At 45.7% G+C, this 13,269-nt stretch overlaps 1 protein-coding gene across 5 annotated transcripts in view; it reads right to left on the reverse strand.

Annotated features, from left to right (window-relative positions):
* SORCS1 (sortilin related VPS10 domain containing receptor 1) overlaps nt 1-13,269 on the reverse strand; it is a 575,199-nt gene that overhangs the window by 47,559 nt on the left and 514,371 nt on the right. For all 5 annotated transcript variants that reach the window (XM_070470144.1, XM_020883904.2, XM_020883901.2 and 2 more), the window contains exons 19-20: nt 12,573-12,759; nt 1,706-1,839 (exon numbers count right to left, since the gene is read on the reverse strand). In XM_070470144.1, coding sequence (XP_070326245.1) covers nt 1,706-1,839; nt 12,573-12,759 — 321 coding nt within the window. The remainder of the gene's footprint in view (nt 1-1,705; nt 1,840-12,572; nt 12,760-13,269) is intronic.

A 13,269-nucleotide genomic window follows, 5' to 3' on the forward strand; every position in this document is an offset into this window, starting at 1 on the left:
GGCTTGGTTTGCTCTGAGAAGCCCCATCAACAACTTCCTGGAAGGAGCTGCTATGGAAACAAATACTAATTGGATGGTGGTTTGAGGACTCAAAAAAAAAAAAAAAAGATTTGGATCAGCTCCTGTAATGCAACTGGACACCAGGGTTCTGGGGGAAAGGATTATTAGCCTCCCGACCTCCCTCCGCTCACTCCCCACAAACAGTTCATTCCTATCTTTTCTTTAATTAACTTAAAAATCAAAATTCATTTAACTCCCTGTGTAGCAGAAGGTAGACTAAAGCCCAGCATAAGAAGTCTGCTTAAAAGAATCTGTTGAGAATTTAGTTTTCTGCTAAAAGCTTAAAAAAAGAAGCAGCAGCAGCAAGTAAGTTATTTAATAGTTTCACCTCCTAGTACTAGCATTCAAGCAAGTAACATACATTTCCCTTCTCCTGCGGATAGTGGGCCCAATCTGGACCCAATTTGCATGTACAGCTTCAGAAGAAATAAAAAAAAGGCTTCTTTTCAGCTGATTTATGTCAGCAGGAGAGGTGAGAGATTCCTTTGACTGTCAGGCACGCAGCAGGTCTGGTGTCAGGAGAGGTTTCCTCCCTGGGCTTGTGTGAAATTATGGCTCCAGTTAAAGCCAACACTCAGCTCTGGGGTAGAAAGAGATTTGTATTCACACAAGATGCATTGTGTTTGAAGAGCAAAGTTATAAGCGACAGCACCTCTGCTGGAAGAAGATGAAACTCTCCATTCAGAGCCATTGGTCCGGGGTCCTCTGGGGAAGACGTTGCCAGGCCTGAGTTCTACTGACTTCACTGACATTTGCAAGCAAATTTTAATTTCTGAGGATGGAGTGTGCTCCAAACTGAATCAGAGCATGCAGCCTGGTGTGCGGGGAAGAGAAACCCAAGCAGGCATGAGAAGGCCTTGTATCTGCACAAAGCAGCTGAATGAGCCTGGAGGAAGCCACTTCATCTGTGTCTTCCTCACTTTCCTCATCGGTAAAACGAAGGACTCAGGGTACATGAGGTCTAAGGTCTCCACTGGTTTTAAACTTGCTGCTGACTTTGGGTCACAGGGAGTGTTTGGAGGAAACATAAAGCAGGAAGCTGAGCTAGAGAAGGGGCCATTTCTGATCCAGGCTGGCAGGTCATGGGGTGGACGGGCCATAGGGCAGGGGGCATGTCTGACCCAGAATGGAGGATAAGGGCGAGGGGCGGGCTGCACAGACATCTGTGGCTCTTGTCTGTCTGGTGTCCACTGGTCTCTTTTCCTCTCAAGGGCCATTCTCTCCCTTCTCTTGGTCTAGACGGATCTAGGAAGGTTGACTTCAACAGCTCTGTTTCTGCCACCAGCACCGTGATCAAGGCATGGCCAATATTATTAGTCTGTTGCGGGACTTCTGCTAGAAGTTTGGGAAAGATGGCTCATTTGCTCCACTGAGCTGTGACAACATAAAGCTCAGGCTTCTGCTGAGGTTCACTGCGGAGTAAAGCCCACGTGGAGAAGAACACTGACTCACAGGAAGGCAGGGGTAAGAGGTAGGGGTGCAGGCGTGAGAGAGACAGAGACATGCTGAAGAGATGACTGAGGCACTCTGAGCCTGCCATTCCAGAGGCTGCCACAACTCCTGGACTCTTGAGCTGTGTAAGTCCCTTCTTTCCCTTTATTGCTACAGAGGAGCCGCGCAGACCCCGCGCGGAAGGCTGACTCACCTCGGTGTTGTTTCCGTACCACCACACGTAGGTCAGGGTGCCCACCTGGCTGGGCCACAGCACGGCGGTTGCGTTGACCTCTTTGTTCTTCGTGGTGACAAAGGGAAGAGACAGGTGTACATGCTCCAGGGGACCTGAGGCACAAGGGGAGAGAGGAGGATGGGGAGGGAAGAGCTCTTTCAGTTTTGCCTTCCCTGCTCTGAATCCACAGTCCTTCCGGAAGCCTCCGAAACATCAGTCGTGTTCCCGGAAGGAAGTGCTCAGGTGCCACGCCTACTCTGGGGGAAAGGGATATATTGGGAACAATTGCGTCTCCATCCTTTCCATTTACAGATCTTTCTTCCAGGTCTAAATCCTGAGTTATTTCTGTGTAAAAGCTTAAAAAGCTACAAGTAATTGATGAAGTCCTTAAAGGAACAGGAATAATATGAGATTTCACAGGGAGATGCAAAGTGTTTCCAAGAAACCTCCCAGGATCCATGTTGGGTGGCGGCTGGGGATGGCTATTATACAAATCCCCAAAACTTTCTACATGTAATTATTTTGTATTCTTTATTGGATTTTAAAGATGAATGTGAGTATATGTAAATGTGTATGTGTGTGTGTAACTGTTTGTGTGGGTGTCTGTGTAGCCTCCCGGTTAGGTAAGCAGGGGGCTGAGGTGAGCCTGTCCAGGACAAAGACAGGCAAGAGCGGGCAAAGAGAGAGAGTTCTGTGATTCTCAGGTTCTCAGGATGCGCTCAGCTGAAAAGTAGGATGATTCTACCTATAGAGGCCCAGTGGACCAGAAACTTCAGTCAGATGTACAAACCCGCAAAGAAAACAGTATCCTGTTCCTGGAACCACTAGGCTGACCCTGGAATCCCCTGACTTTCTCTTCAAGTTGCTGTTACCAGACAAAATGCATTCTTGGTTGAGGGGAACATGATAAAAATCCACCACCACCACCTATATTCATGAGATGGAGAAGAAAGTGGTCCTCAGGCCTTTGCACCTGTTTTAATCACTGTCTCCTCTTCTAGTTGACCATATGATGCATTTTCTAGAGTAAGTCTTTGACCTCTTTCTCCCTCTATTTTCTTTTCTGCTGAGGGATACCATCCACACTCTGACCTTCAACTATGAACCACGTGCTTAGGGCTCCAAAACCACCTTCTTGACTCCAGACTCAGTTGTTTATTTGTGCTCAGTCATGTCTGACTCTTTGCAGTCCTATGGACTGTGCAGATTAATCTGCCAGGCTCCTCTGTCCATGGAATTTTCCAGGCAATAGTACTGTAGTGGGTTGCCATTTCCTCCTCCAGCAGATCTTCCTGACTCAGGGATTGAACTCACATCTCTTGCATCTCCTGCATTGCAGGCTGGTTCTTTACCACTAGCACCACCTTGGAAGCTCCCAGACTCAATTGACAGCCAGATATCCCTAAGAAATACACTGCCTCCCCCCACTCCCGACCATCCTGTATACTCCAATCTTGATGAATAACACCAGTGTTAATCCAGGGGAACAACCCAGAAGCAGAAAGTCAGTCTTGATTCTTTATTTCTTTGCTGCCCACATCTATTTAGGAAACCACTGATTTGGTTTCATAAACTCTCTCTCAGAGCTCTTCGCATCCTGCCCTGGTTCATACACTATATGCCAGCCTCACCTGGAGCAGTAGAACTTTCTCACAGATTTTCCAGGCTCTAACCTTTCCACTAGAGCCAGACATCATGGAATGAGAGTCAAATGGGCCTTAGGAAGCATCACTACAAACAAAGCTAGTGGAGGTGATGAACTCCAGTTGAGCTATTTCAAATCCTAAAAGATGATGCTATGAAAGTGCTGCACTCAATATGCCAGCAAATTGGGAAAACACATCAGTGGCCACAGGACTGGAAAAAGTCAGTTTTCATTCCAATTCCAAAGAAAGGCAATGCCAAAGAATGTTCAAACTACCGCACAATTGTACTCATCTCACATGCTAGCAAAGTAATGCTCAAAATTATCCAAGCCAGGCTTCAACAGTACATGTACCATGAAATTCCAGATGTTCAAGCTGAATTTAGAAAAGGCAGAGGAACCAGAGATCAAATTGCCAACATACGTTAGATCATTGATAAAGCAAGAGAGTTCCAGAAAAACATCTACTTCTGTTTTATTGACTATGACAGACTTTGACTATGTGGGTCACAACAAACTGTGGAAAATTCTTAAAGAGATGAGAGTACCAGACAACCTGACCTGCCTTCTGAGAAATGTGTATGCAGATCAGGAAGCAACAGTTAGAACTGGACATGGAACAACAGACTGGTTCCAAATCGGGAAATGAGTATGTCAAGGTTGTATATTGTCACCCTGCTGATTTAACTTCTATACAGAGTACATCATGAGAAATGCTGGGCTGGATAAAGCACAAGCTGGAATCAAGATTGCCAGGAGAAATACCAATAACTTCAGATATGCAGATGGCACAACCCTTATGGCAGAAAGCAAAGAACAACTAAAGAGCCTCTCAATGAAAGTGAAACAGGAAAGTGAAAAAGTTGGCTTAAAACTCAACATTCAGAAAACTGAGATCATGGCATCTGGTCCCATCACTTCATGGCAAATAGATGGGGAAGCAATGGAAACAGTGACAGACTTTATATTTTGGGGGGCTCCTAAATCACTGCAGATGGTGACTGCAGCCATGAAATTAAAAGACACTTGCTCCATGGAAGAAAAGTTATGACCAACCTAGACAGCATATTAAAAAGCAGAGACATTACTTTGCCAACAAAGGTCCGTCTAGTCAAAGCTACGGTTGTTCCAGTAGTCTTACATGTTTTTACAGTTGGACTATAAAGAAAGTTGAACACCAAAGTACTGATGCTTTTGAACTGTGGTGCTGAAGACTCTTGAGAGTCCTCCGGACTGCAAGGAGATCCAACCAGTCTATCCTAAAGGAAATCAGTCCTGAATATTCATTGGAAGGACTGATGCTGAAGCTGAAACTCCAATACTTTGGCCACCTGATGTGAAAACCAAACTCATTGGAAAAGACCCTCATGCTGGGAAAGATTGAAGGTGGAAGGAGAAGGGGATGACAAAGGATGAGATGCTTGGATGGCATCACTGACTCAAAGGACATGAGCTTGAGTAAACTCCAGGAGTTTGTGATGGACAGGGAGGCCTGGTGTACTGCAGTCCATGGGGTCACAAAGAGTCAGACACAATTGAGCAACTGAACTGAGGTGACCTGAACTAAACCTTTTCCCATTCTAATCTACCCTCCTGCTCTGCGCGTCAAAGCCTGTCTCCCTCGATAATACATAAACTGGGGGCTTCCCTGGTGGTCCAGTGGCTAAGATTCCACACTCCCAATGCAGGGCGCCCAGGTTCGATCTCTGGTTGGGGAACTAGATCCCATGTGCTACAACTAAAGATCCCATGTGGCGCAACTAAATAAATAAAGATTAAAAAAGCAATACATAAGCTAGACCAAGTCCCAGGTGGCCCCATCACTTAGAATAAAACATACAATCCAGGGCAAGGGCAGAGCAAGTACAAAGACTCAGAGGAGGAAGGGGATCTCCATGTTCGAGGAATAGTGAGAAATGGAGAAATAAATGGAGGGAAAGTGTAGAAGACAATGAGATCAGAGATAATCAGGACAGAGAGCACATTGGCCTTGAAGGCCCAGAAAGATGTATATGTGTGTTTGTGTAAGTTCTTTCTTGCATATGTATAAGTACACATTATACATTCATGCAATGTATAGCAATGACCATGTGCCTCCTCACCCTCCAACTTGTGAGTGATATGTCTAGAAAGTGATGCTACTCACATGCTCAAAATGAAAATTTCCATTATATAATTAATAATAATGATGATAGCTAACACATACAGATCTAAAATTTGTGAGATAGAGAACACAGGCTGAAAACTTTCGGAGGGAAGAGTCCTTCATATTTATCTTTATATAGAGAGAAAATTGAATGGACATAGGAGTCTGGCGGGCTACAGTCCATGTGGCCGTAAGGAGTTGGGCACAACTAAGTGACTTAGCACACACACAGAGATGCGCAGGTCCTGAGACACAGCAGGTGCTGCATTATTGGCTGGGTCACTGAACAAAACAGGGTATCAAAGAGCTGGACATGACTTAGCGACTAAACAACAAAGTGAACAAAAACATAATTTCCTGTTTCTTCCATCTGTGATTTCCTCTCTCTATAGATTAGAGGCCTGGAGACCAGGAGAACAGAACTAATTTTCTGGTTTACAAGCCATATGATAAGAAGTTAGTCGATCATAAGTCAGAATTGTTCAATGAGATAATAAAAGGGGAACATTTACTAAGCGGTGGCTGTGTACCAAATAGTCTGTGAATGACTTCTTGTTCTCATTTAATCTTCATAATAACCTTATGAAGTAGGCACCATTATCAGCTCCATGCAGAGACGAACTAACAGAGGAAGGTCACCTTCCTCCACTCCAGGGTGTGAACCAAAACAGTTCAAGTTCAGAGCCTGGGCCAGCCGACAAATGCTTGCTGAGACCCATGTTAACAAAAGAGCTGTTAAGAGCCTCTACTTACTGATGACTCAGACGTGCTGCAGACAGTGGGACATGCTTGTTACACAGACTCTTGTTTATTGCACGGCTCCTGCCGCCCCTCATCATGTGGTGCGCTCCAGAGGATGCCCTGTCCCACCGGAGGACCCTACTTTCACACCTTTCTGATGGCACCTGTCCCCTCCTCTGTGACACTCCTCCTGACTCCCCAATCAGAGTTACGTGAATCAGCTAGAATGCGAGAACGAGATAAGCTCAGGGAGACCAGCCATTTCCATCCTAAAAGGGGTCATCTTGGTCTCTCTTGAACATTCAATGATTTTTAAAGTCCAAAGGTCAAAATAAGGACAATGTCTGCGTGTCCTCTTAATGACAAAGTTGAATCTTGTTCCTGAAGTATGGTCGTCCCGTCACTCAGTAGTTCCTGTCAGGCATTACTCTGCGTGCTGGGACACCTGGCCCTTGATGGCACTTACGTATTAGGGAGGCAGGCAGTGAATGCAAGGAGCAGGGCTAGTGAGAGCATGCTACTTTCGATGGGTGGTCAAGCAAAGTCTCTCCGAAGGAATGACATTTGACCAGCCACCTGAATAACATGTATGAGTCCACCATGCATCTCCTCGGGAAGCTCCAGGGTAAGGGTAGGGCAAAGACCTTGAGAAGGAGGTAGCTGGTCGGTGTGAGGACAGCAGGAAACAGAGGCAAGGAGCAGAAGCAAATGAGGTCTAACTGGCGTTCAGGACTCTCAGCAGGTACTTTAGGTGCTGAAGAATGTCCATGTGTGTTTGTATAAGTTCCATCTTGCATATACAGACATACACACACATGCATGCACACACACACATCATCTGTTCATACAGATGTGAAATTTAGCTTTCAGATAGCTAAGTCCTCTTGCTTTTTATCTGTTTAATATACCTGATTTCTGTTGCTTCAAAGCCGAGCTTTCAACCCTCACTTTTCTGCACAGACGGATCTGCCCTAACGGAACCTTGGAAGCGAAACTGTAGCTCTTGGAAGCCTCAGGCTGGTTAGCCACATTCATCTGAGAGCTGAGCAAGCTGGCGGATACTGCTTCCTCGGACAGGTGCGTGCAATACACAAAATGGACAGACGGTGGCGCTCCATTATTCCTTATGAATCTTCTCAACGTGGCTGGGTGAACTGGGAAAGCTGTGTAGGAATGCCTCCCTTCTCTTCTTTTGCTTGGCCTTCCCGTGCCACAGGGTGCAAGTGATTGTGTGTGTGTGTGCGCACACGCGCGCACACGCCCGCGGACACATGCACATGTGCTGATCACTCTGACCTGCCTCTAGCATTTGTTCTGAAGACCGACATATCGTACTGCTGTTTGTCTGAAATGCTGGGCTTCCCTGGTGGCTCAGTGGTAAAGAATCTGCCTGCCAATGCGGGAGACACAGGTCCGATCCCTGCGTCAGGAAGACCCCCTGGAGAAAGCAGTGGCTACCCACTCCAGTATTCTTGCCTGGGAGGTCTCACGGACAGAGGAGCCTGGCGGGCTACAGTCTATGTGACAAAAGCGGGACACAATTTAGCAACTAAACCAAACCTGAAACGTTTAAAAAAAAAAAAAAAAAAACCTAATAGAAGAAACAAAAAAAATTCAAAGTGTGAAGATAAGATCCTACAACAGAGTATCTCACACTTCACTGGGTTAGAGGCTCATACTCCGCTGTTGAAGGCAGAGTGTATCACTTTAGGCAGTTGTCACTTTAGGCCCTGAAGAATATCCATGTGTGTTCATATAACTTCCTTCTTGCATATCTATATATATACACATTCATACATACATACGCACACACACACACAGCATCTGTTCATACACATGAGCAGGATTTAGCTCTCAGGTTGACACCACACTTCCAGAACTTCTAGTCTGATAGGTCTGGGAAGGGGACCAGGGCACTACGTTTTTATCATTTGATTCTAGGGCAGGAGGCTCATTACCCACATCTTACAAGGCCTAGGTCTGACATTCTCTGGCCAATAAAATGACTGTGTGATAGCTACAAAGCTACAAAGGTTTTCAAGAAGCTGACCACTTTACCCTAAGGTGGGGACAGAAGGATACCCCTACGGACATCTCGGTCACAGAGGAGCTAAAGAGAGAGGTTCAGGAAGAATCAGAAACCATCAGAAACCCCCCTCACCTTTTTTTCACCTCCTGTTCTGCAAGTTTGCAAAATCTTCGGTGATTTTTTTTTAATGCAAGACTGGCTGACAGCGAGCAGCTTTCTGAACAGAAATCTGCATGTCCTCTACATTCTCAGTCCCACACAGCTGAAGGCAACCCTGGCCGCATCCCAGGTCTCATTAGTTTGCAAGCTAGCAGAGAACAGTGAATGCATTCCCCAAGGGATTCTCGGCTGTCAGGATACAGCAGATTACCCAGCTGCCCCCAGAGAGCCACCCAGCCCTACATTACAGCAGGAACATCATCTCCACTTGCTTCAGATGACCTCTGCAAACCAGTACTTAAGAACCTCTGATTTAGAATCAAAGCTTATTTCTGAAATGGAAAGAAGAGGTAGTGTTTGCATAAGACAGGCTGTGCAGCTTTCAGGAAGAGCCCTGGGTACAGGGGAGGAGGAATGGGTGAGAGGGGTGGAGGGCATGCTAGGGGAGCTGAACTGAGCTTTTGCTCAGAACTCACTAAGTACTAATGCACCTGCTGCATCATAATGCAAAATCAAGCTTGGCCAGTTGGCAGGGGACAGCATAAGATGCTTTATAGAACCTTCGGGAAATAAGACATGCATTCTTTATGTGATGGAGGAGAAAAACTAGCTTCAACGAAACGCAGTGACTTGGCCAGGAGTTCAGGCCAGCATCTCTACTTAACAAGTGCCAACTTGTGCAGTGCTTGCTTCTGTTTTTCCTACAAAGCCATATATCCCTTCTGTCACTGTGGCACTAAAAACTGCCATGCTACCCTACACATTTCAGATTTGAAGGAATGGAAGTCAATTATGATTTCATCATGATTTCCTCTTAGTATAAAATAGTGTCGAATCACAGTACTTCTCTAATCTTTGCTTTTACCATCTGAAAGGCCAAATGTTGCCCATGATGGTAGATGTGTGGGGATAAACAAAGATGTTCATGTGTGAATGCTGAATCACTTTAGTTGTATATAAATCTTTGCAGTCCTATGGACTATATAGCCTGCCAGGTTCCTCTATCCGTGGACTTCTCCAGTCAAGAATAGTGGAGTGGGTTGCCATGCCCTCCTCCAGGGGAGTCTTTCTGCACAGGGATCATACCCATGTCTCTATGTCTCCTGCATTGGCAGGCAGGTTCTTTACCTCCAGTGCTACCTGGGAAGCCCTGAGAAATGTTCATACACATGGTAAAACACAATGGGTCCTTTAGGAGAGAAGCCTTAGCAAAGCTGTTAGAACCTGCTGGCACTGCTCATGTTGTGGTTTTTAAATATATGTGAGAAAATGGAAACTTAAAACAAAATCCTGCTTTCATATAGTTAGTACAAAAGTTAATTTTTATCCGCAAGACCGGGCTTAGAAAGGAGTCCCCTGCTACGAGTCCTGCTTATTCAATCACTTGACCCAAGATGAGTCTGATAAAATTAGAATCAGAACACAACACTTTCCATCACAGATCATCTGCTACTGAGGTTGAGGTCAAATCGCTCAAGCCATTCAATCAGGCTAATGAGAGGAAAAGAAATTGCAAGTGAACACAACAGCTCGTTTCTTTCAGAAATCTTGGCTTCCGCAACACTTCATCTGGAGCAGAGGCAAACTTGTTCTTTTCCTACCTAGGATTCAGTAAGCCCAGGAGAGAGCAGGAGAGGGAGGTTTCCCTCGTGGGATATGACTGTATGTAGGGTGATGGATAGTCTGCAGGGCAGATCGGGGCAGGAAGCTGTGGTTGACTATGGGAGACCCTGAGAAACTGAGATGGTAAGCTGCTGCTGAATTTTAAACCACTATTGACACATGCTTAGAGTGCAGGGATGTTTGACACATATATGGGGTATGGAATATAATAACTGTGATTTTTCAGGAGAGTAGATCTCTAACAAAAACCACCTCATAGAATAAGCTGTGCAGAATGATAACTGTCAGGTAGGCAACCATTCTCAGCAAACATTCTTTCATTTTATTAGTGTGGCAATTTATTTTCGTTACTATTAACCAAAGTTTGTGATGTAGTTTTTAAATATTCTGGGCTTCCCTGGTGGCTCAGCTGGTAAAGAATCTGCCTGCAATGCAGGAGACCTGGGTTGGGAAGATCGATCCCCCTGGAGAAGGGAACGGCTACCCACTCCAGTATTCTTGCCTGGAGAATTCCGTGGACTGAATAGTCCATGGAGTCACAAAGAGTCGGACATGACTGAGCGACGTTCACGTCACTTCACTTTTAAATATTTTAGGATTACTCCTAGCATATTATCACTTGTGCCCCCATAAATACTGAAGTATAGAGAAGGATTGCCTCTCAGTAAGCGGCAACTCCAGGCAGACTGTCTAGGACAGCTCAGGAGCGGCAGTCAGCAGGAAGGGAGCTTGAGCCTGTGTGGTTGCACAGCTGGAGAAATGCCCTGCCTCTAACCTACACATGTGCATTCCTTCGGGGTGATGTACAAAGACATGGAGGGGAGTAAGGGCTGACGGCTTCCTCTGACCCCCAGCCTACGCTGGTGCCTATAATAACCTAGTGACCACGGGCTAGGATTCCCCAGCCAGGGAGAACTGAGTCTGAAGCCTGGCCCTGCAGACAGTAGGTCTGCAACCTGAATGGGCAACTTAAGCTTTCTGAACGGCACAGTTCTTTGTAATGTAGTCTTCCTAGGAGTGCCTACTTGATAGGGTTGAACTCAAAAGAAAGGTCGTACACCTAAAGAGTAGGTTTAGCACAAACCCTGGCACACAGTAATAGCCTAACAAACAGTAGCTGAAAGAGGGAGGTGGAGTTGGCACAGGCGGCATCTTGCAGAACTCTGCTTAAACTCAAAGAAGGATGAGTGTGTTTCTTCGAAGCACTTGGGTCCTGACTGCACAGGAGACGAGGATCAAAATTGACTGATAGAGCAGGAAACCTCAGTACTGAACCACCTCTTGGGGATCCCTAAATAGTCCTGTCCTCCCACTGGACCACAGCAGCTTAACAAAAGGTACTTGGTACTTTGTGTAGCCAGCTTGCTTCAGTGGACAAGGGTCAGGTAAGAGGCAAGGAATACCACCCAGCCTTAAAACTCCTGACCTAGAACTTGTAACTTGAACAGGACCATTCACACAGAGGCTAACTTTCATTTGAAAGTAAACCATTTCTCCAGCAAACCAAGCAGGTCCCCTATGCCTCTTTGGGGACAACCATGCATGCATGCATGCATGCTAAGTCACTTCAGCGACCCTATGCGACCCCAGAGATGGCAGCCCACCAGGCTCCTCTGTCCCTGGGATTCTCCAAGCAAGAATATGGAGCGGGTTGCCACTTCCTTCCCCAATGCATGCATGCATGCTAAGTCGCTTCAGTCGTGTCCAACTCTGTGTGACCCTGTGGACAGCAGCCCACCAGGTTCCTCTGTCCATAGGATTCTCCAGGCAAGAATACTGGAGTAGGTTGCCATTTCCTCCTCCTGGGGACAACCATACACCCTAGCAAACCTTTTTTTACGAAACACAGCTTGGGAGTTACCTTTGTTTCATTAGGAACCCTCTGAATTCCTCAATGGGGAAAACGCTATAACACTTTTTGAAACTGTGTCTTAATGCAGCTTCCTTTATGTTGTTTACCCTCTTTCTCTCTATACCACTTTCTAAGACTGAATCATCACAGAGCAAATCTATGAAACATACTTAAAAAAAAAAGGAAAACAGAAGTCTGACATGATTATTATTAGTGAGATAAAACAAGGAAAGAGAAGAGTAAGCAGAGGGGGGGAAATCCCATTACTTGTGATAATCTGCATTGTTCTCAAACATTTCTGACCCCAAACACCTCACAAATTCATATTAAGTCAACCAGCTCAACAGGCTGCTCAGGCCCAGCACAGACAACCAGTATCATCTCTAAGAAGCATCTAAAACAGGTAGAATCAGTGCAAGAGAACAGTCTGAAGCAAACCAGAGCCTGGATCATCAGTCACACCCTGGTTTCTTCTTGCTTTCTCTGCACTAGTTATCTCACTCTCCTTTCCTCACCTGCTAACAGGTAACTAGGGAGCTTCTTCTAGATACCTGATTTTGGATTTTATGTATATATATATTTTTTAGATTATATTTTTAAAGGAACACAATATGTAAGATATGTCATAAACCAACAACAGTAATAACATACAAGTTACATGTAAGTACAGGACGGCGCTGTCAGACCCCAGACTGTTGTCCACCTGCACGGTCACTCGGAAAATGCCCACATTGTGATAGACGTGTTTGATTCCATCTTCCATGGAGCTGAGGTTGACATAAGACACTGCGATGCCATCCCCGAAGTCCACCTGGATGAGTGTCCTCTGGACGTCACCCTGAAAGACAACACCAGAGGAAGGGGGGTCAGCACGTGGCTGCTGCGTCTCCAGGTCCGGAGCTTATCAGAGCCCCAGGCCCAGGGATACGGCAGCCTTGGTTCCATCCTGGGAGCCTGTGTCTGTGTGATGGGATCGCTTGACATTCCCTGGAAGACAGGAGTCTACTAAGATGGATACTCTCCAAATCTGAAAGGCACCAACTCCCAAAAGTTCTAAGGTTTGGAAAATTGTTTGATTATCAGCTACAATTTGATATTCATTTCCTCCGAAGGCTTTGTTTACAGTCTGATCATCCACATGAATAAAAGGTTTCCACATACAGTTTTAAAAATTCAGCCTACCTGACACTGTCAAGGGTCACTTCCCATGTGTTCAGGATCCCCAAATTTCTGTCTTTATTTCCGGTTCCCTAACTGTGTTGGAGGAAGGACAGGGGGCACCTTGCCTTACACCTTACATGACACTGGACTCAGCCCTATTATTATTGATATTTAAGATAATGATGGC

Source organism: Odocoileus virginianus, chromosome 7, assembly GCF_023699985.2.
Source record: "Odocoileus virginianus isolate 20LAN1187 ecotype Illinois chromosome 7, Ovbor_1.2, whole genome shotgun sequence".
Lineage (NCBI taxonomy): Eukaryota > Metazoa > Chordata > Mammalia > Artiodactyla > Cervidae > Odocoileus > Odocoileus virginianus.